The following is a 22460-nucleotide window of genomic DNA, read 5'->3' as shown; positions in this document are numbered from 1 at the left end:
GAATCACCTGTGCTGGCACCTGGGAAGATGCAGCTGCCGAGCAGGAGCTTGTGGCTCYGGAGCCTTTCCCCAGGTTTTGGCAYGCTSAGTCCTTGCTAATTGTGGGAGCACTCGTGGATTTTGTGGTTGTCTCCTGGAGCTGGTGGTTCCTCCAGGACTGAGAGGAAGGATAACCTTCAATGCCGAACTCGGTTTTAGCGGGGGCAGAAGAGGATTGTGCCTGCTTATGAGGTATTGCGTGTGTTCCCACTGGGATTGCAGGGATGCCGTGGGGTTTGGAGTAGGATGGAATTTTCTTTCAACAGCTCCCTTTCCTTGACTTCCAGAGCAGTTTTAGGAGGATTACTGGGGGGTTGTTCAAAGGTAGGTCAGCAGATGACTTGGAAATTCCAAGGTTTATTGTGCTCTGCACAGCCTGAATGTACAAACCTTGGCATGACATGGAGATGGGATGTGAGCTACTGTTGCAAAAGAATATATAAAGAAAATGGAAATAGAACCAAATATGTCTTGTACAGGTACTTTCTTTTACAGGTTTTCTCCTCCCTAAGTTTCCTCTTTATAGCTGGGTTGTTTTATTAGTTTGTGTTAAGAGATGTKGTCCTCTAAACCAAAACTCGTGGCTTGTCCTTTGGCCTTACATGGACATAGTCCCTGTGCATCCCAGCTGAGGCCAGAGTTTTCCACTGAAAACAGTAAGTGACTTCTCATTAGAAAGAGAAATTTCCAGCTTGAAATAAGAAAAGGTGTGAACGTTGTAAGAATGTTCCCTGTGTGGTGATCAGTGGGGATAGGGTGTGGGTGTCACCTGKCTGGGTGTGCTCGGCTCGCTCTTCTTCCGTAGAATCACAGAATCCTGGGGTGGTTTGGGCTGGAACCGGTCCCAAGGGCAGGGACACCTTCCACTGGCCCAGGTTCCTCTAATCCCAGTCCAGCCTGGCCTTGGACAYTTCCAGGGGCAGCCACAGCTTCTCTGGGCAACCTGTGCCAGAAGAATTTCTTCTTGAGTGCTTTATCGAAATCTGTATAAACCTCTGGACTCCTATGGGTAGGGACATTTACTGGTATGGGACATCCACCCAGCTGTTCCCACAGAAACCCTTTTGTTAAGTGCACTGAAACTGTAGGAATACCTGGAAATCCAATATCTTGAGGTGGAATCGGAATTCTTACAACAGCAGCTCTTCTCGTTTAGAGATTTTTAATTTTTTTTCTTTTAACAACTATTTTTTCTTGTGTAATTCCCATGCATGGAGCGAATTCCCTTTGGTTGTTCTCAAGGGCCTGTTCCCTCAGCTGCAGTTTTGATTAGTGGGCTGTGAAATAGAGCAGCACTGTCAGGTGTGGACCTGCCAAACTTGGGGAGACACCTGGAGCTGTTTAGATCCGGCTGTTTGCACCGRGTGCTGGTTTTTTCCAAGCTGCTGCTGCTGCTCACGCCTTGTGCTGCTCTAAGTTCTGCTCTCTGTACTGTGCAGTGCAGAAAACCTCGATATTCCTGTCAGCTGGCTGTGGTTTTGGCTTCCTGAGGCTGCACTGGCAGGGGGGAGATGTGAGTTTTCCTGCTTTTTAATGTCAGCTTTCTCTGTTCTGAATTTCAGGAGAGCTCATACCTTGACAGTCTTGTTCATCCTCACATGTGCGCTGGGCTACGTAACCCTGCTGGAAGAGACTCCCCAGGACACAGCCTACAACACAAAGAGGTGAATATCTGAGGGATATCCAAATATTCCCAGGTGTGTTTTGGAAAAGGGACCTCCCGTGACCCCTGCACTCCCTTGTTGAAGTGCCTATTCCCTTAGGGAGTTACAAAACTGATCATAAATCCGTAAGCTCCTCTGATGCTGGTCGCTTCAATTTAATTTCTAATCAGTTTAGTGTCACTGTCAGGCCTGTGGCTGCTCTGTGGTGTGATTTAAAACAAAATACAGCTTGCTAAAGCCTTCTGGCTGGGTTTCTTTGGCAAGGATTCTGCCTCTGTTTCTTAAAATAGCCTTTTCTTAAAAATAACCTTTCCTTAAAATAACCATAATTTCAAAAYGCTGGGAGCTATGACTAAATTTTTCTGGCTCAAGTGCTTTTTGTAAAATTCTGTTCAAGATTTCAATACAAATCCTTGTTTGTTGTTGAAAATTGCTGTGACAACATGTGGCCCGGAGGGGAACTCTGGGGAAATAAGAATGAATCTTGCATGTGTGGTCAATTCCTACTGTAATTTAAACCGATTCAATGTGGTTGAATTTCTCTTCTTTTAAAATAAAGTAGGGAAGAAAAAGGAGGTAGAAAAGTTGTGTTTTAAAAAACTAAGTATGTTTTAAAAATATGCTGCCGAGCATCATTGCTAGAAGCATGAAAATCATTGTTTTCTACCAGTCTGGTTTCTTAAAAATAATGAATTTTTTTCCCCTTGCTGTTGAAGGGTTTTTTTTCCTCTTTTTGTACATTTCTGAAGTGRCTCAGGATGCAGCATCCATTGTCCTGGAGATGCAGGAATTGGGGTATTTCCTGAGATAATCTTGSTTGTTGTTCTGGCAGTTACACAATGCCTGGGGCTGGTGGGACTCACATTTTGCCCCGCTGAGGGCTGGGATTTCACACATGGGGTTGACATGGGACAAGCTGGAAGGTGTCTGGAACTGGGAAAGGTTCTGGAAGCCTTCTGTGTGAACAAATGCCATTTCATTGGCTGGAGGCATGCTGTGGCCTGGAATGGCCACTCAAAATTGGGATGGGAAAAGCTGAAAGGGAAGTGATGACACATCCCCGGGGAATAATACAGAGTTAAGGTGACTCAGTGGAATATCTTATTATTGAGCTTAGAGCCTTAATCAAAACAAACCCAGGGAAGATTAGTCAGCAGGTGGATCTTTCTGTCAGGAAACACGAGTTGTTTCCTGCTTGTCCAGTGCCCAGTTGTTAAAATCAATTTACAACATCGTGACGGGGAAGGGGCTTTGGTCACTYCTGCAGCTCTGCAAGATCTTGGCACAAAAATCCTGGAAAAGCAGCATGCTGAGGCTTGGGCACAATCTTCCAAATATTCCAGGTTTCATATGTTTAAGTGCATCTCTGAAGAAAAAGAGGCTTTTCAGAGCAGGATGAGATGGTGACAGTGTGCATAAACGCATCCATAGCCCAAATGATYACAGATTTTGTATTTTTGCTTCCATAACTTAAAATCCCTTATCCTGCCCCGAGACATTTGCCAGTCCTAGCGTGGAGCTGTGTTGTAATTTGATTCCAAGCCCTGTCCAGCACGAGGCTGTCCCTGTGTGCCGGTATTCCACAGGAACACTCGGTGCCTAATGACCAGGAGGGGTTTTGTYGAGTCTGGAGCTGTCACGGGGTTTTATTTCCACCTCCTGCACACCGACAGTGGAGCAGTGTCTGCGGGTAGGTGCACAGCCTAAATGCACGTTTCCAAAGGCTCCAGCCTGYTTTTTTTCCATGCCCTGGCTGAGGTGCCTCTGTGAGCTGCAGTAGGTGGGGGGGAAAAATATATCCCAATGTATCTTGGGGGGTAAAAAAGCTCATTTTTAACATAAAAATGCATTCAGATTTAAAAACCTGCGTGCTTCAGCATCGTACACTGAATTTCAAGGGGGGAAATGTCTCTTCTGGGATGCTTTTTTACAGCTTTGGCAATCCCTGCTTTCCCTGGGGACAGATCCAGGGATTTGTGGGTTTGCATGCTGAACTCCCTGCAGGGAAATGGAGGTAACAGGAGGGCAGACCACTCTGCCAGGGCTTGTGGTACCCCGAGGGGGTTGTGCCAGCTGTGCCAGCGTGGGTCCAGCCCGGGAAGGCACAGAGAGTGGGAGCTGGCTCCTTGAATGCCAGGACAAAGGGCCATACACAGCTCMTCATTGTCCTGTGTGTCTGAATCGACTCTCAGCACAAACAAGAGTTTGTTTGTGCTGATGGAGCTGCTGCCAGGCTCCCCCTTTTATTTATTTTTTTTTAATGTGGTTGAGTGCTAAAATGATTTTTGTGAGCACACTTGTGCTGTTTTGTGCTGTCCTGATTTGCTGCTCAGGAAAATCCATTGGCTGTGTCCATCTAGGTGAGGAGAGGAGAACCCCTCTCAGGTGCTGGAGCATTCCTGCCTCATGCCAGGCTGCTGCTGAGGCACTGGAATTGTCCTGAGGAGGCAGATTAATGATGATAAGGGGGAAAAATTAGTTACCACTGAGAAAAAAAAATAATAATGGAGCTGATGTGGTTATTTATGCAAATTTGTGATTTGCTTCCAAACTTCCCACGGTGAACTTGAAGTWAATGAATGTGTCTGCATCCCCAGCATGTTTTCAGCACAGCTGCTCTTGGGCTGAGAGTGGGTTTTAGAAGAAAGAGCACAGCTAAGCTCCCATGGTGTTTTGGATCCAGGATTTGAATTCCAGCTTTGGGGAAACAACCCTCCCAGGCAAGGCCCAGAGCAATGGTCTGGAGCCCTCAATTCATGAGTTTGTCACACTACACAGGACTGGAGCTTCCAGATGCAACCAGGGACTCAAAATGCAGAATATTCTCATTATTGGAGGTCAGCTGAAAGGGTTTTGCCCTCCAGAACTTTGGAAATCCCCATGGAACTGTCTATTCACAGATCCATTCAKCAGCTAATTCTGGTGTGCTTCCCAGTGTTTAAAGCAAGCAAAATAACTGAGCTACGTCTGTTAACTAAACCCCATTTTGGTTTTCAGGAAGCACAAACATTTATACTCAGTGGTGAATGTTACAAAATAGTTTCTGTAAATCCTTCAGTTTTCTATTTTGAAAGAAATTTTTGATGTGTTTAAGGCATGAACAGTCTCCTGTTGCTTCTGGTTTGTAACRTTTTCAGTCTGACAGCAAAATTATTGGGTGTTTTCTGTGGCTCCTGCAGACTGAGCCATTTTATTTGCAGTCAGGGGTTGCATCATTTACTGCAAACACGGAATGAGCTCTTTCCCAATTGTCCATCCCTTCAGCCAGCTCTTAAGTGGGTGGTATGAGACAGCAGGCAGGATCCAGTGGGAGTTGAGGTGTAGTAAAAAGAGCATTTTTGCATTGCTTTGTGCCATTTAATCCATTAAAACTAAAGGAGCGTGCCCAGGGTTGTGGCTCTTTGGTATATTTGGGTCCCTGGTCTGATAATTTATTTTTATTTCAAATCTCTGTTATTTTCCTTAGGCTGTGTTGTGGTTCCAGCTCTTGAAATAGCAGCAGTGCTGGTGTGGTCTGGGAGGCTCCTCCTTGTCTTCAGCTGGTTAAGAAGCTGTTTTGGAGTGGTGACAAGTCTGGCAGCTCCTTTTTAAATTCCATGGAAATCTAGTGGAGCAGTGAGAGCTCYCTCACTGCAAAATCCTGCATGTTTCTGTGACCTGGTGGGAATCAGAGCCGCTCCCAGATACTGCCAAGTGTTTGCCTTGCTGTGATCCTCAGCCCTTTTTTTGGTTGGTTTTTCTGGATGGTGTCTGGATCTGTTTGAGATGGACCCACTCAGCAGTTTAAAAACAGGGGCCAGGCGTTTCTCATGTCAGAGAACACAATTTGCAGTCCAGGAGGAGRATGAAGCAATAAACTGGTGTGTTTTGTTTTTCCTTCCAGAGGAATCGTCGCCAGCATTTTGGTTTTCTTGTGTTTCGGGGTGACACAAGCTAAGGATGGACCATTCTCAAGGCCTCACCCAGGTAATTCACCTTGCTGGGTTCGCTCACACTCCTGAGGAGCTGCCTGCTGTGAGGGGAAGGTAAATGTTTGTGTTGCCTGGAGAGCAGGTACGTTGTAATTTCAATAATTGCAGAGGCTCCTCAGTGGCTGCTCCACTGCTGGGCTTCCATGGAGCCTGGAGATCCCTTTGGATCTCCCTGCTTTGGCTTCCTGTTGTTGCTGAAAAGTTCTGTGAGAACTGCCAGGTTCTTAAACCTGAATTTCCCTTCTTTATCTGTTTTTTTTTTTGCCTCCTCTCTGTGCTGGGACTGCACTTGWGACCATGTATCCAGTGCTGGAGCAGTTCCTTAGCTCCATGTCCATTATCCACGGGAGATTAGAGGCCCTTGGTTATGATTTTAAAGGTTTCTTGTAAGATTGGAAGCCTTGAAAGCATTTGAAAGCACAACACAAGCCTCTTCCACATAATGTAATAGCAGGTGAAACGTGAAAATATTTAAATATCTTTGATCTTTTGCCGTTTTTCAGATGTGAATCATTGAAAGAGAAAGAATTAAGGGAATTCATACAGGCTCAAATAGTATTTCTGAAAGCATTGGGTTCTCCTACAGCCAAATAAAGCTGGRTTTTGTGCCAAAAATGTAACCCAGCAGACACCCCAAACCCTCAGCCAGAGCAGGCATGGTTCCAGAGCCCTCAGCACACCTCTGCAAACCAGGGGGTTTTATTAAATTTACCTTTCTGGGGTTTTATTAAGTAGCAGGTTTTAGTCTTCCCTTCTGTTCCAGTTGWTTGTGGTTCCTCCTGTAAAACCACTTGCTCTTTTTAAGGACACCAGTGGCCCTTGGGTGCACCCACGTTTGGAACACCAGTGGGTGTGTCTGGGCTGGTTTTATTCCCTAGAACAAAGCAGGGAGGTTTGCCTTTTGTTTRTAACATTTCCCCATAACATTTCGGCATTGTTTCGAGCTTTCTGCTTTCAAATGTCCTCTCCAGTGCTGCAGGGTTATTTTGGGGATTTTTGTGATAGTGTGACGCTTCCCAAATTCCAAGTTCTGGAGCGTAGAGCTGTGTTAGGAGCTCCTCTGTCACTCCAGTCCCTTGGGATCTCTTCTCTGCTGTCCCTGCCTTCCCTACTGCTCCTGCTATGTGTCATTAACCTACTTTTCACTAAGGCCATTAAGGAAACTGATCCCAGCCACCACCTAAGTGGCACCTGTCCAGACTGGTGGCTTTATTTCTTTTTTTGGCTRCCTTTTCAGCATTCCCAGCTTTAGCCAAGAGCTCATCCAGCTCTGCCATTTTCCTACTGATTCCCCCAGTTTCTCCAGTTCAATAATTTGCTGTGTGGACACACACGAGTTGCATCCTTGTAATTCAGAAATGTAGGATTATCATGGAAATAAGTAGGTATGACTGTTTGGGCAAGTCTTTACCAGCTTGCCCTGCTTTTATCCCATTTTCTGCTGGCTTTGGTTCCATCCAAACCTTCTGGCCAAAGACGAGCACTCCCTTTATCTGACCCAGTGTGGAACAAGGGACAGATCTTAAAGTGTCCATTTATTGGTGGGTGAGCAGCCAAATTTGGGGAGCATTTCCTRGTAAAATTAATGCTGGATGCAGCCAGCATCACAAGCCTGTCTCCTTAGGATTTGCAGATAAGAGATGTTCTTCACTCTCCCTGCCAACTCGTTTTCTGGAGCCTGGCRTTGCAGCAGCCCAGGGATGCTTTATTGCCTCTGTCAAGATAACACATCCACGTTGTCATTCCAGAGGAATTTTCCATGGCAGTTATGAATGCTCYAAGAAGCAGCTTTTAACGTTCCCAGCCTTTGCCAGGAGTTATTTTGACTGGGTACATCGTGTGTGACAGCACGAGCTGTTTGGGGAGTGAATTGTGAGGGTCTGGGATGGCTGGGAATGTGCAGGCAAGGATCAGGCATGGGCAGCACTGGTGACACTGGGAGGAGCAGCTCCAGGACAAGTGTCTTCCTTGGGAACAACCCAGATTTTTGTGTTTTTTTACTCATTTAGCCCCTCAGGCAGAGTGCACTGAGCTCTGAGTGCAAGGAGGGAAACAGGCTGGGTGGGATCAGCTCTGTGGGATGCTCATGCCCTGTTCCCAAATCCCTGCAAAGGCAGCAGTTTAATGTTGGATCACAGGAAATCACTCAATTGTCTGTCAATGATCAGTGGAGACCAATGAAATCAGGAGGAGGGCCTTGATTTGAGRGAGGCAAAATGGAAAGTGAATTTGGGAGATGTGAAAAAATAACCTGAGGCTGGCCCAGGAGGAGAGAGAACAGTGTTTGTGCAGGCTTGGAAACATTTGGGGTGCTGGTATTGAGTGTGTTGAGAACCTCTCAGAGACCTCAGTCAGCTGGGGAGAAGCCACAGCACAAAATCAGAGCCAGATCTCAATTTTTAATTACCTTTTTTTGCTGAGCCTGCTCGGCAGCTGCCACAGCCCTGTGTACAGAGGGGAATAAAAGCTCAGATGAGGATTTAGATTTTTTCTGCCTTCTGTGTCTGCATCACATTCAGGGCCCGCCTGTCAAATTCCTGATTGTGAGCAGTGTAAAATCTCTCATACAAGGTTTATGGGTCAGAAAAACCAGCATTTTGTGGCATCTGGCAGTGATATTTAAAAGAAACTGCTCGGTGAGAGAAGTGTGGAGAATTCTCCCTGCTGGCTTGAGCATGGTGCCAGCCTGGGAAGAGGTTCCTCTCTTCCAAATAATCCTGTGACCAAAGGATAGGGTTTTTTTTGCTGTTTGCTTTTTCCTGAGCTCTGCATTCTGGAAAGACAAGAGTGTGAAAGCTGTCACAGGGCTCTGAACTGCTGTTATCTGGGCCACGCCTGCCTTTTTTATTTTCCCTTCCTTTTTATTTTCCAGAAGTGTAAAATAGGTGATTTGGATGAAATTAATTTAGCAGGCTGGCTGCAAAAAGGTCCCACCTTCCACATTGTGGTCTATATTAACAATGGTGTCAGAAACTGCTTTTAAAAATGTGTGGAGTTTGTTGGTGTGGAGTTTTGGGTTTTTTTTTTTTTTACTGTTTCTTTGTAGTTTTGAGGTTTGTTTTTTTCATTTTTTTCATAATTTATTTCCTGCCAGAGGCTGAATGGGGCAAAGACACTTTTTGTTTTGGGACAAAACATTTCCTGAGGAGCTCCATGGGGAGTAGGGAGTTGAGTTGGGGTTCTGAGCTGATAAYTCTGTTTGCAAGCCTGGAATTTGTTTAATTCTTGCATAATTTATGCCTGGCCCTGCTTTAAACATGAAAGTGCCTCCATTACCTTGGAATGARCAGAAATTGGGCTGCCTTGGGCCTGTCTGGGTTAGCCAGGGTTGGACAGGTTGGGTACCTGAGCCCAGGGAGAAAGTTCAGGAAGCCTCAGGTTCTCCTCCAGGGATTGCTGGAAAGTGTTGCAGGTGGCACATTCCCTTCCTTCCCCTTCTTAACTGCTGARGTTTTCCAGATTCAGGTCCCTTTTCCCACATCCAGGTCAGTGCCTGAGCAATTCCAGCAAAGTTACACGGCCCCCTGTGTRGGAGTTGAAGATTTTTCCTGGTTCTGTCCCTCAGGAAGGGTGGCGAATGTTACTTGGGAGCTGGGGTTTGTAGTTCTGTGGTGGGAGCATCTCCTGAAATGGAATTGGTTCCCTAAAAAGCTGCGGCTGCCMCGTCCCTGGGAGTGTTCCAGGCCAGGTCAGGCTCGGAACAGTCTGGGATAGTGGAAGGGGATGGAATGGGATGGGATTGCAGGTCCCTCCCARSCCAAACCACTCCATGGTRTTGAAGTAAATGGATAATTAATTTCTGGTCTGCTGCAAAGCTCCTGAYGTCCCCCCTGTGTCTCTCTGCAGCTTACTGGAGGTTTTGGCTGTGTGTCAGCGTGGTCTACGAGCTCTTCCTCATCTTCATCCTCTTCCAGGTGAGTGACTGACACCTGCAGCCCCTCACTCCCATRATCTCCACTTCYATGTGGAAATCAGCTCCTTCATGGTGCTGGTTTTTTCCCTGCTGACTGCAGGAGATGCTCCTCATTTTTGTGAAATGCAGTTATTGGGCTGTTTAYTGAGACTTTGAGGCTGAGGGAAATGATAATATAAAAACATTTCGGCTGGTCTGACCTCCCATCACCCCTCAGCACAGGGTGGACACGTTGCAGGAGTGGTTTTGGGTGAGCTGGTGAGAGAGGTCACGTTCAGGAGGTGGCATTTCACATGTCCAGGCTCTCCCTTGCTGTGACTCAGGGGGAGTTCACCTGGTTTCACCTTTAGAAATAACTTTTACGGTGAATGACAGGTTCTTTGTGGGTGTGGGCTTTTTGCAATAAACCAAAACTTCACACCCAGCTTTGTGTGGTGGCAGGAGCTCAGGAGGAGGTTTTTCATAGAAAGACATKCCTTTGGTGCTTCCAAATAAAACARCTTTTACCACATTCTTTTTGGACCACATKTTACCGTATCTTGTCCTTTGGTAAACTGAGAATTTCCCCCTGATTTTTACAGCTCTCAGAAGTTGAAATCAAACATTTTGAGACAATATACTCGTCAGGCAGCTCTAAAAATCATTTTACATGAGAGGATGATAAGGAGTACCTTTATTTTTTTTCCTATTTAAGTTTTTCCTCTAGAGGCCTTGAAGAAATGGGGCTGGTCACCCTGTTTTTTTCCAGCCATCCTTGAGCATGAGATTCCGGAGTAGCTGCAGTCAGACCAAGTAATTTTTGTGGGTTGTTCTGGTGTAGTTCTGAATTTCACAGAAAAGCCTGGGATGGCTTTGCTTCCCTCTGGCAGTGTGTGGTGTCAGCAGAGATTTAGTGGTTAAGGAACTCCCTGGTGCTGCTCAGCTCTTTACTAAAAATACATCATTGCCTTGCCCAGGTTTAAATAAGGTTAAATTCTGCTGAGTCTGCAGGTGKCTGAACTTCCTGACAGCAAATCCAAGCTTGCTCATGGCTGAAACTTGTCCTGGAGTTCATGTAACTTCAGCAGKTTATTCTGTAATTTTATTATTATTTTATTAATTAATTTTGGCCTTGTCCTGCTTTGCTGCCTGCCAAGGTAAAGCCTTGACCATGACACTGAGTGATTCCATTGGGAAATAAGTAGTCAGCAAATGTGGGGCTGATTTACTGACAGATGAGTTTGCATTTTGGTCATTTTGATGATTTTTATTTTGCTGTTTGTGTGGGACCTCCCTGGAAATCAGGTTTGGGAAGGATGAGCTGTGTGAAGCTTTTGGGAGAGATGGGGAGCACAGAGGCTTGGGGAAAAGACTTAAGGATCACTAATTTCTTATATTTAAGGTCATTTTGTGGCCTTTTTTTTCCCTTAATATTTAGGATTAGAGGCTCCAAGTCGSATATGTGTGTGGGGTGCTTCGAGGCTTGGCTTTATTTCAGTAATTGAACAATGAATTTGCAAAGCAATGAATTTGCAAAAAGGTCAATTTGGAGATCAGTGTTGACCTAAACTGTGTTTGTGCCTTCAGTATTGAGTCCTTSAGGACATCCCTGGTTTCTGTGTTCCCTTGCAGACCGTGCAGGACGGGAGGCAGTTCATGAAGTACATCGACCCCCACTTAGGGGTTCCTCTGCCAGAGAGAGACTACGGGGGCAACTGCCTGGTTTATGAYCCTGGCAATGAGACTGATCCCTTCCACAACATCTGGGTGAGGAACAAACCCGCTGATGAGGCTATTTTGGGGTGAAAAGCTGCGTAATTGAACTCTTCAGAGTGCAGTTGTGAGTCTGTCTGAGTGACTGACTCTTCAGCCCCCTCATTTCTCTTCTCTTGACCTTTCCTGTCCATGGCATGGGGGGTGTGTCTCTCTGGATTCCAATTACCTGATTGCCCAGGGGTGAGCTGTGCAGCAGCCCTTCTTTCTCAGGTTCTTGGTGTCAATTTTCCCTTCAGAGTTTGGATTTGTGTGCTTGAGGAGTCTCCTCCTCGGTCACCGTGAGGTGCAAAGCCCAAAATCTGCAACCTGGAATCCCAGATTGGTTTGGGTTGGGAAGGACCTTAAAGATGATGTAGTTCCACCCCACAGTCCAGGAAGGACCTGGACACCTTCCACTAGTCCAGGTTGTTCCAGCAGCACTTTCCTGGGTACCAGAACCCATCAGGTTATCGTTTCTGGCTGGCAGGAATTCCAGGGCAGAGGAATGGTTTACATTTACAGGTCATTTACAGYTCCCAGATTTCATGGAGTGAGTAGCACCAAATCCTTTGGGTCTGCSCTGCAGCTCTTCTGTGCATCAGGGACTGCAGTAACTGGGATCTTGTAAAAGTAGAGGGACAGGCACTGTGCCCAGGGACTGGCAGGGCTGGTAAGATTTCAGAAGCTCTGCTGAATTCCTTCCTGATGAAGGAATGCAAGTGTTTATGTGTGGAAAAAAAAAAGGAAGTTTATTGCTGCATTTTTCTTGGAAAAAAAGATTTTAAAAAAAGTTGTGACCTCCACTCTCTTCTGGTTTCCAGGACAAGCTGGATGGATTTGTTCCTGCTCACTTTTTTGGCTGGTACCTGAAGGTAAGAATGGCTCTTGTCCTTGGGTACTGTGACTCTCTGCTCCAAAAACCTTCCTGCTCTGCTTTTGTGGTGCCAGGCCATGGTCAGTTATACCAGCCTGTGTTTGTAAYACATGAAAACACATGGAAATATATAAACAACATTTTCCCCCCTTTTTTTTGTCTCCTGCCCATGTTAGGCCACCTAATATCTTTCTAAAGCTTTGCTACAGCAGGAGGCTCCCTCCTTCCTGCACAGGGATTCATTCAGGGGTCAGATCAACAGGGAACTTCATTCCTGTAGCTACCAAAATGCTGGAATGACCTTTGGCAGTGGCAGTCCTAGTCCCAAACACAGATGCTGCTACTGCTGCTTTCCCAGTGGCATCAAATCAGGATTTTAAACCTTTAATTAGGCAGTGGTTTAATTGTTGTTGCTTTTCAGTCGGTATCAGCCAACTGTGGAAGGAATTCCAGCTGTGCCTGTCTCAGGCAGAACATTCAGCAGTGTTTTGCTGATTACTTTGGTCTAAATAYTACCTTTTTTAACCCAAGCAGACTGACTAACTCATGAGATTTCTGCCCCCCTGCAGATCTTGTTTGGGTTTGTTGTTTTAAAAACAAGCTGGGACTGTTGGTTTATGTTTTCATTTGAAAGTGGTGATGTATTCTGTGAGTGGTTTGGGGGATCCCCCAAAACCAGAGGTGAAACCTGGGCTTCAGCTTGTTCTGTTAATGAGCTGAGTTGTAAATGTGGAAAACTCGKATCCTTTTCTTCCAAGAGAATTTCATTAGAAACTGGGCTGCCCAGGTGGAAGGAAACTGGCTGCTGGATTTCCTCTGGGACACAGYATATTTTTCTCTGCAATATGTTAAATATTAACCTATTTCTCTATTAAAAGCTGGAGGTTGAGTGTATTGTCTCAATGAACAGAGATGGGCTTGTGTTTGGATTTTTTCCCCAAATCTCAAAGCGCCAGGATGGCAATATTGAGAATGAATGGGCCTCATTCATCAGAAATTATTGTGGCTTTGGACTCGTTTAGAGCCCATAAAAGGCTCTGAAAAGCCTTTTCTGAGCATTGTTAGAACGATGCTGCCCGTGGTGGTTGAGCACCCAGTAATTCCATGCATTTAACTAATTTCCCTCCTGCTGAATCCCATTTTACCTGTCTCTCTTCTTCCATGTGATGAGATTATTGTCATAATCTTTATTCCTGTGTTGGTTTTGGCTGAAATAGAGGGGATTTTCTTCTGTGTCTTTGTTGTCTCKCATGCTGGAAATGATGAGTGAAGAGGCCTTGTGAGCATTTGGACATTTCATCACATCATGAAAATAAAATTATCCTGATCCTTTTCTGGATAATGGAGACAGTATCTTTCTACAGTTGTGGCTGGTTTTTAGCAGCTGTAGTGGGTATTTGAAAGACTTYTTTCTCCCTTCAGACTCTGATGATTCGGGACTGGTGGATGTGCATGATCATCAGTGTCATGTTTGAGTTCCTGGAGTACAGCCTGGAGCACCAGCTCCCAAACTTCAGTGAATGCTGGTGGGATCACGTACGTACTGAGGGCTCAGGATTTATTTGGGAATGCAGATTTTATGGGGAGGGCTAGGAAATGGTGGGAGCTGAATTGTATCCYGCGTGTGACTGCTCCCTGTTGAGTTTTTGAGGTGCTTGTCACCATTTCTGTAATTTTGTGGGTTTCAGACACTTGCACRTTGTTAAATATTTGGGTTCATTTCACACCAGAGGGAGAACCTAAAGCTGTACCTGGGCACTTTCAAATACTTGCTGGTGGTGCAAAGTATAAAGTCTGAAATATAGAGAGGGGCAAAACTGGTGTGAGCTTTAAGGAACGCCCTTTTAAAATTAAGTTTTATGTTCCTGAGAAGTGTCACTTGGTGCCAGAGTGATCAGAATTCCCAGCTTTGGCTTTGTGTTTGGATGGATTTTGGGAAAGACTCAAGCTTGGAATGCTTTGCTCTGCTGTTCCATTTATAAAAGTCGGTGCATTATTGGAGACATCAAGCCAAGCTTTTCTGCCTTCAGAAAACTGTGGAATTAATACTCTGTCCCGCTCCCTGGAGGTGAAACCATCTTGATTCCCTTTCCCAAAATCTAGTGCTCCTTCCCCAGCATCACTCCTGTGTTTCTCCTTCCAGTGGATAATGGATGTGATCTTATGTAACGGGTTAGGAATTTACTGCGGGATGAAGACCCTGTCCTGGCTCTCCTTGAAAACCTACAAGTGGCAAGGACTCTGGAACATTCCAACCTACAAGTAAGTTGGGGAGAGGGGAACTCCACAGGCACAGCACAAAGGTCGGGCCCCTGTTYAAGAGCTTGGTTGTTCAGTCTGAGTAAATGTGGATTAAAGAATTCCTGGGTGYTTGGGTGGCTCCAGGATCCAGTGAGTTCTTGCAGCAGGGAGGTTTGTTTGAGAGTTTTATTGTGAATTCCCAATTGTGTTGGGAATACACCTGTGTGTCCCAAACATTATCTGATGGCTGGGAGGGAGGGCATCCTGTGGAGGTGAGATTATTTGATGAAATCATTTAAAGAGATGCAGGAATCCAAATTGGCATCATACTCCAATTCACAGCGAGGATCTGTTTGGTCTTTTWGCATTCCCTGGTAACCAGAACTTCACAGGAACTGGGACACTGGGAATTAAAATTTAATAAATCCCTTGTAGTCGTGTACCAGTAATGACCCATGCTGCTCTGTAGTGTCTTTGCTGAGCAGAGCAGAACTGCCTACAACAGARGGTCTAGTATATTAAAGCCTAAATTGATAATTAAAATAACAAGCTCAGAGCTAATCTCATTAAGTTGTGATTTTAATGCAGTAAACGGAGGCATTTTGCATATCTGAACTGGTGTCTCAGATGGGAGCGCTGGCAGATGCCTCTTGCTTGCTCTTCCTTCAAGCTGCAGCAGTTATTTTGCTTTTTCTCCAGGGGCAAGATGAAGAGGATCGTGTTCCAGTTCACCCCGTACAGCTGGGTGAAGTTTGAGTGGAAGCCGGCCTCCAGCCTGCGCAGGTGGCTCGCAGTCTGTGGCATCATCTTTGTGGTGAGGACACCCCTCTGACCCCTTCTTGCAGCTTCTGGAACTCAGGCTGCAGCCCTGGGGATGCTCCTGAAGCTGAGGCTGGGATGGTTCCCTTCTTCTTGTGTCCGTGTCTCTGGGACAGGTGACACATTCCCTGCAGAAAGGGTTGTCCTTGCCTGCTGAACATTGTTGGAGCATGGGAGCAAAATAAAGTGGCATCTTTGGGTTTTCAGCAAGCTGCTGCCCCCCAGAGCATTGGCTGTGGGTAAAAGTGTCACGAATCCCTTGGTTTTGTGCAGGTACAGGTCACGTTGCAGSTGGAAAGGGCTGTGTTCAAGGCCTCAGGCTCACTCCTGAAGCACAACTGTGCTTAAATAATTCAGTTCTCCTAGGTTTTTCTTTATTTKCTGTTTCACTGCATGCACAGCACCTGAGTGGGTGGAATTGTTTCACACTGGGAGTGCAGCATCTGAAATTCATACGTGTCTGTGAAACAGAGCTTGTCACCCGCGTGACACTGGGCAGTTTAAGTGGCCTTTTCCCCACTCCTGTCCCTTAGCCAGCCAGGGGACTTTGGCCTTTGTGCCATCCGTGGCATGTCACTTGGCTCTGCTGTGAGCAACTCAAACTTACTTCAACCCAGCAGCTGTGAAATTTAACAAAAACTAACCCCGTGACACTCGTGGTGATCCAGAGGCACTGGGTATGAGCCAGTTCCTGTGGCACAGGACAAAACTCTTGTGTTTTGCCAGAACAGAGTGCTCCCAGCACCTGATTCCTGCTGCAGGACACATTGGCCGAGCTCACATGGCACGCCAGGCCTGCTTTGTGGGAGAAGTAAAAGTGTAAATAGGTGTTTCCCCAAAATGTTGCTGGTTGCACCCTGAAGAAATTGGGGTTTAGGTGCTGCTGCAGCAKAGATCCTGGTGAATTTATGCTGGACTGTGGGATTATGTTTCTTTTAGCACATCCCAGCTTCAGCTGMCAGGTTCTAAGCAGCTTCAGGTTCTGGCTCCCTCCTTTGGCTTAAGCAGTGCTTAATGCCCTTTGTTATCACTCTGTTTGAAGTGACAATCTGGTGTCTCTCTGCTCCCTGAAGCGYATTGCCAGGGCAGCTGCTCTAGAACATTTTGCTCTTAGTTTATAATCAACTTTCCCAAGTTGGCTTCGAGGGTGGCATTTGCATAAYGGAGAGAAAACAGCCCAACCCCCCAGGATGTGCAGCTCATGCCTTTTRTTGTGGTGGGGCTCCCTCAGCCGGATTTTAAAGGACAGGGAAAGGAAAAGCTTTTTGGGATTTGTCCTCGGTGTTTCTGCAGGTACTTCAGGCCCTTTGTTTGAAGTTGGAAATTTGAGGGTACTGCTTATCCAGCTTTTTTTTGTGGTTTTTAGTGCCTCTTCCAACACAGAGGAAATGCTTAAAAACCCAGTCATTTTTGGTGTTGGTGCTGATGGTTCACTCAGCGATACTGAGCAGGGCTGAGATGCAAGCATGGAAGAGAGGGACATTCCAGGCTTTACCCGCTTTGATTTTCTGAATGTAACAAAATCATCCTTTCTCCCAGTTTTTATTGGCAGAGCTGAACACGTTTTACCTGAAGTTTGTGCTCTGGATGCCCCCCGAACACTACTTGGTGCTGCTACGCCTCGTGTTTTTTGTCAACGTGGGAGGAGTGGCCATGAGGGAGATCTACGACTTCATGGATGACCCGTAAGCCCCAGCTCTCTGTACTTCCCATGCCGAGCTCCACGTGCTTTGTTCTGACCTTGCTCCAGCTTGCTGGCATCCATCTCGGGCACCAGCCCAGCTTGTCAGGGACAGAAAGGCCTAATCCCAAAGCATCCSCTTCGTGTTCCTTTGTTTTGGACGTCCCCCCCGGGTCAGAGAGCAGCTGTTGTTGAGGGCATCGTGTGTGCACTGTGTTCACCTCAGTGTCTGGTAAATGGTCTCTCTGTAGAGAAGGGAGCATGGAAATGAGCCGGAGTGCTCCMGGCTCATGGGCACAGGAGCGCCGCACTCCGATCCCAGACAGGGAGCTGCAGTCCCCGGATGTGCCCTCTGGGGACATCAGGCYCCAGATTAAAATCAAAAAGTGATTCTTAAAGGYACTTCTTYCCTTGAGCTGTCTTCYYCCTGGCCCTCTGGAGCTTTCCTGGCATCCTCTTGCAGGTCAGAGGCCCTCGGTAGCAGGATGTGCTGCAGGTGAAGCCCCACACGCAGCAGTGCATGTACTCGAGACTGTTCCCACCTCAGCATCATATTTGTCCTCGCTGCTTTTGTTTCTGCAGACCATGTGAGAGTTGAGAAAGCTTTGTTCTCAAAATCACCTTTTCTTTTAATGTCACAACCTGCCTGAGCCCACATCCTCAGCCTAAGGCACCGTCTGGCTTCCAGGGGTGTTCATTGTCTGTCACTGACCAACGCAAAAAAGTGTCTGTGTTCAGAATTTAGGGTTCCAACATGGTCTGAAGATCAGTTTCCCTTGCAAGGCTTTGACTCCTAGAACTGGGAAGAAGGGCCAGCCCACATTGCTTAGTCGGGATTCAGCACATTCCGCAGGGGCAGGATGCCCTGCCCTTGGTGTTGGACCTCCTGGTTTGGGACGTGCCTCCAACTCACAGGTAAGAAGAGCCTCTGCCTCGCTGCCAAGCTCCTCTCCTTAGCACCATTCATCCTCTTGTGTTGGGGTTGGAAAAGCTCCTTTGCCCTCTGTTCAACCACGTGGCCTAACACTGAGATTTGGGAGAGCCATCCCTTGCCGCTGCCTTGTCCCCGTTTCCAATCGTGGCCGTTCTTTCTGGAGCCGGAGCGGCTCATCCTGAGCCACGTGTCCCCGTCGTGTTCCCTGCTGGGGGAGGTGACTGCCCCACATCCTGGCTCTGCTTGATGCCCCCCAAAGCTGACATCACCTGCAGAAGGACAGAGCCAAGTGCCCTCTCTCACCTGGTGCCTTCTCTGCAGTGCCCTCTGCAGCCAGGCTGYGATTCCTTCCTGCATTCCGGGCCATCCAGGCATAGAGGATCTGCCCCCGTTTGCCAGCTTCACCTGCACATCCTTTGGAGCCAAGGATCCTTCAGGATTCCTCCCACAGTGTTGTAGGGAGAAGCTGCTGGGAAGAGCAGGCTGTACCAGAGGCTTACATCACGTGGGAAACCTTGCTGACCTTTTCCCTTTGGAAACTCTTAATGTTCAAACATTGGAATATTCCATTGMCCTTCCTTGACAGAAACATGCCTCGCTGTCTTGTCTGGTGTTGATGGGATTGTCTGGGATGAACTGGTCCTCAGCCAGCCCTGCAGTGCTGCATCTAGAAAGCAGTGAAATYCCAAGATGAAGACTCTTTTTCCCATCCGGGATTCTGAGTATCCGCAGAGAATTCTTGGGCTTTGCTTGCAGGACCCTGGGCTGAGCGTGGTGGCAGTGACGTGCCTGGAATTGCCACAGTCCCAGAAGAGGGGTGAAGCTGCTCYCCAGCCCTCCCACACCACACTGCACCACCATGCTGATCCACATGCTGCCTCTGAGTTCCTGAGGACTGCACGTGTGAAATGTTCCTGACCAGGAGTGTCTTGATGCAGCAGCCTGTAACATTTGACCTGGCCACACATTCCTGATTGGAATCTTCCTGTCATTTCCAAGGAATCTGCTTTGACACCATGAATTTTTATCTCACTCATCACAAGAACAATGTTTCAGACCTTCCCTGAGTATCAGGGCAGGAAACCAGCTCTCTTCCTCAGCAGCTTTAGGGGCTGCCCAGCTCTTGCATTGGGGTTACCTTTCATTCTGCTGTCAGAGGAGGAAGCAGCCCAGCAGAGCAGAAAGCTGCCCTCATCATCCCAGCAGCTGGAATTCCCTGTGAGGGATCTGCTGCTTCCTTTCATCTCCCTGCCCGTGGCTTAGGGCTGGTCTCTGCCCATTTAATCTGTCACCACCTGGAGCAGTTCCTGMAGCCCTTTCATCCCAGCTGATCCAGGCAGGATTCCTTTTCAGCAGGAATGCACTCATCCCCTCTGCGTCAGCAATCACCTACACTTGATTTACTCTGTGTTTTTCCCAGTGTATGTGGATGGTTTGGTGTAGCTTGAGCTGTGCTTTGGCGTCAGACTCTGCTCTTGTGTGTGTCCATCAGGCGGTCTCAGGCTGGTCAGAGAATTGTTTTGTGCCGATTTAGCAGGGAATGGGGACACCTCCCTGCRTTGTGGGGTGATGCAGTTTGACTTTTCTTGCATTTGGAGCCTCTTGAGAGGAAACTGAAGTAACACCAGCAGTAACACAGCCTGCAGAGCCTTAGTGCACGTGTGATTTGAGCTAAGCTCGTAGAGCTGCGCAAAGCTGAACGAAATTGCTGCCCCAGCTGTCTTTTTGCACAGAGCACTCCACACCCCTGATTTTACAGCAATGAAATGGCTTTTGTCTGTGTTTCTCTTGCAGGAAGTTCCACAAGAAGCTGGGCCAGCAGGCCTGGCTGGTCGCTGCTATTACTGCCACGGAGTTCCTGATTGTCGTCAAGTACGACCCCTACACGCTCACCCTGTCCCTGCCCTTCTACATCACCCAGTGCTGGATCCTGGGGATTATCCTGGTGCTCACCTGGACAGCCTGGCGCTTCTTCATTCGGTCAGTGGGGCTGCTTTTGGGGCTGGCCAGGGTTTTAGGGGGATCTGTCCAACACCCGTCCTCAAACGGTGCCACTGGCACCCCCAGAGCTACGAGGACACAGCTCTGCTGGGTGGGTGTAAATCTTGAAATAAACAGGGAGTTCTCGGGGGCTGATCCTGGCAGTTTCCTTTCAGGATCACAGAARGCAGCTGCACAGGGCCTAAGGAATTAGCAGCCTTCCAGTRTTGGAAGGGCCCACAAGGAWGCTGGAGAGGGACTCTGCGTATTGGGAGCTGGAGGAGTAGGACAAGGGGGACTGGCTTCCCACTGCCAGARGTCAGGGTTTGATYGGATATGGGGAAGAAATCCTTCCCTGTGAGGGTGCTGAGGCCCTTGCATAGGGTKCCCAGAGAAGCTGTGGCTGCCTCATCCCTGGAAATGCCCAAGGMCAGGTTGGATGGAGCTTGGAGCACCCTGGGATAGTGGAAGGGRTCCCTGCCCATGACAGGGGTGRGAATGGGATGGGCTTTAAGGTCTCTCACAACCCAAACCATTYCATGACCCTTGGCACTGCAGTGCAGTGTGTAGGGGGCAGCAGGGGCTACTCCTGCAGGATTTGCAGAGGTGGGAAGAGCCAAGCCACCAGCCAAAACCACAAACTTCCAGTGCAGTGGTAGGAATGYCCAGCCAGAGGCTCCAGCGAGCTGTTATCCCTGGGAAGCTCCGTGCAGGGCGGGTCCCTCGCTGTCCTTCCCGCAGGCTGGAATTGTGCGCCGTGTGTGTTGCAGGGACATCACCCTGCGCTACAAGGAGATCCGGCGGCAGAAGCAGGAGCACARACACGACAAGGACAAATGCCTGAGCAACGGGGACAGACACCCAGCCCTGCTGGACGAGCCCGACGGGAGCAAACTCCGGGAGAGGAAGCTCTGAGCGCGGCCGCGGCGCCCGCAGGAACTGGTGGTGCCCGAGCGGGCCCGGTGCGCAGTCCCAACCTTATCCTACCCAACTCCTACTCGTCATTGTTAGCGTTCCGGCGTGCGGGAATCCTCGCKGGGCAGGACGGCGCCGGCACAGCCCCCCTCTCTCCTCGGGAAGCCTGTGCGGAGGGAGGGAGCTGGCTACGGAGACGGAGGGCTCGGAGCACGGCACGCCTGGATCTGCTGCTCCATCCCCCGGGAGCMGAGAGCTCCGCGGGGCGCTCGGGCATTAGGAACACTTGTTTCGGAGTGTACGGAGACCAGGCGCAGGAGATGGATTCTGTCCCGCCTGCTGGGACTGCCTGGAGCCRCGGAGGAGGACTGGGGGAAGTGCTGGGCGAGGTGGCCGCGGGTGCTCGGGGTCCTGTGGCCGAGCTGTGCTCCTTGCACAGGGTGTCCCACACCGCACCACGTTCCGGCCGCTCCGCAGGGCATCCYGCCGAATCCAGCATCCAGGTGGTGTGTCCCGGCTCTGGGGAGACAGACAGCTTCTCCTTAGCTCTTATTTTTAATTTCTCTTCTAGTCTCGGTCATCTCTTAAATGTAAGGGAAGGTGAAGTGAGAAAGGTCAACCTGCCTTTGCTCTGCGGAGTAAAACGTGTCACAAGCAGAAAGTGGGAGTGTCCTGCTGGTCTGGAGTTCTTTGCTTTATCCTCAGCTTGGTTTGTGCCTTCCCTGGGAGGGTTTTGATCCCGGGGTCTGGGCGCAGCAGGCTCTGGTTCCTCCCAGGGTAGCTCCAGAGTGAGGGATCTCTGGGAAAGCTCTTCCTGCAGTCAGTCACTGTCMCTGTTCCTGTCCCTGTCCCCGCTGCCTGCCAGCAGCAGCCCAGGCCAAGCACGTCCCTGGCACAGCAGAGCATCCTGAGCCAGCCTGTGTTTCTGCTGGTGACTCAGCATCCTGGAAAAGGAGTTGGAAGCCTGGGCTRCTGTGTTTCCCCGGGTCATTATTCCAAAACGTGAGAGTTCCACTGAGCATGGGTTCTGTATCCTSTGCTGCGAGCCCTCGTGTCGCTGTCCCGGGCGCTGATGTCACCCTGTCACCGCTCAATCCAATCTGGCTGCTTCTCAGATTTAGTGTTTATCCAGGGGAAAATTACATGAATGACACCGCAGAGCAATTCCAAGAGTGCAACCCCAAATTTTTGAAGTGGCAGCTGCTGCCCAGCACACAGCTGGGGTTTTAATCCGGTTTGGTCTCATGGGGAATGACAGACATCTGCATTTCTCCCGGCTTTAGTGTCCCAAATACTTCCCACCCATAAAAAGTGGACACAGGGCAGTTGGGAATTTGGGAATCTTCACTTGGGGTGGTGGCCAGGTGCTTGGGGGACAGACCTCCTGCAAAAGGGATTCTTTCCTGCGCTGGCAACACCTGGTGAGGAATATCCAGAAAAATCCTGCAGCTTTGGTCAGGAAGTGGAAAGAGGCCAAGAATCCTCATGGGAATAATATAGGGAGGAGATGGAGAGAAGCCAAGAGTCCTAATGGGAATAATATAGGGAGGAGATGGAGGGAAGCCAAGAGTCCTCATGGGAATAACATTTGGTGTGGCCTGAAATGGGACCCTCCCTGTGCAGAGGGCAGAGGTGGCAGCTCCTGCTTCCAGGCTCCTGTGTCCATCTCACCTGGAGCAGGTGTCCCACCCATGG

At 48.4% G+C, this 22460-nt stretch overlaps 1 protein-coding gene across 1 annotated transcript; it reads left to right on the top strand.

The window, feature by feature from the left end:
* Positions 1–9: 9 nt before the first annotated feature.
* Positions 10–20835, top strand: PTDSS2 (phosphatidylserine synthase 2). The gene is made up of 12 exons (XM_057379902.1): positions 10–231; positions 1602–1703; positions 5587–5669; positions 9521–9588; positions 11199–11333; positions 12143–12193; positions 13618–13731; positions 14339–14457; positions 15136–15250; positions 16795–16940; positions 19665–19850; positions 20621–20835. The coding sequence occupies exons 1-12, from the start codon at positions 227–229 to the stop codon at positions 20763–20765; spliced, it is 1269 nt and encodes a 422-aa protein (XP_057235885.1). The 5' UTR covers positions 10–226; the 3' UTR covers positions 20766–20835.
* Positions 20836–22460: the final 1625 nt, after the last annotated feature.

Source organism: Malurus melanocephalus, unplaced genomic scaffold (genome assembly GCF_030028575.1).
Source record: "Malurus melanocephalus ecotype Western Australia unplaced genomic scaffold, MMel_1.1 scaffold_426, whole genome shotgun sequence".
In the NCBI taxonomy this organism is placed as follows: Eukaryota; Metazoa; Chordata; class Aves; order Passeriformes; family Maluridae; genus Malurus; species Malurus melanocephalus.
This window is presented reverse-complemented; position numbering and strand designations above follow the sequence as displayed.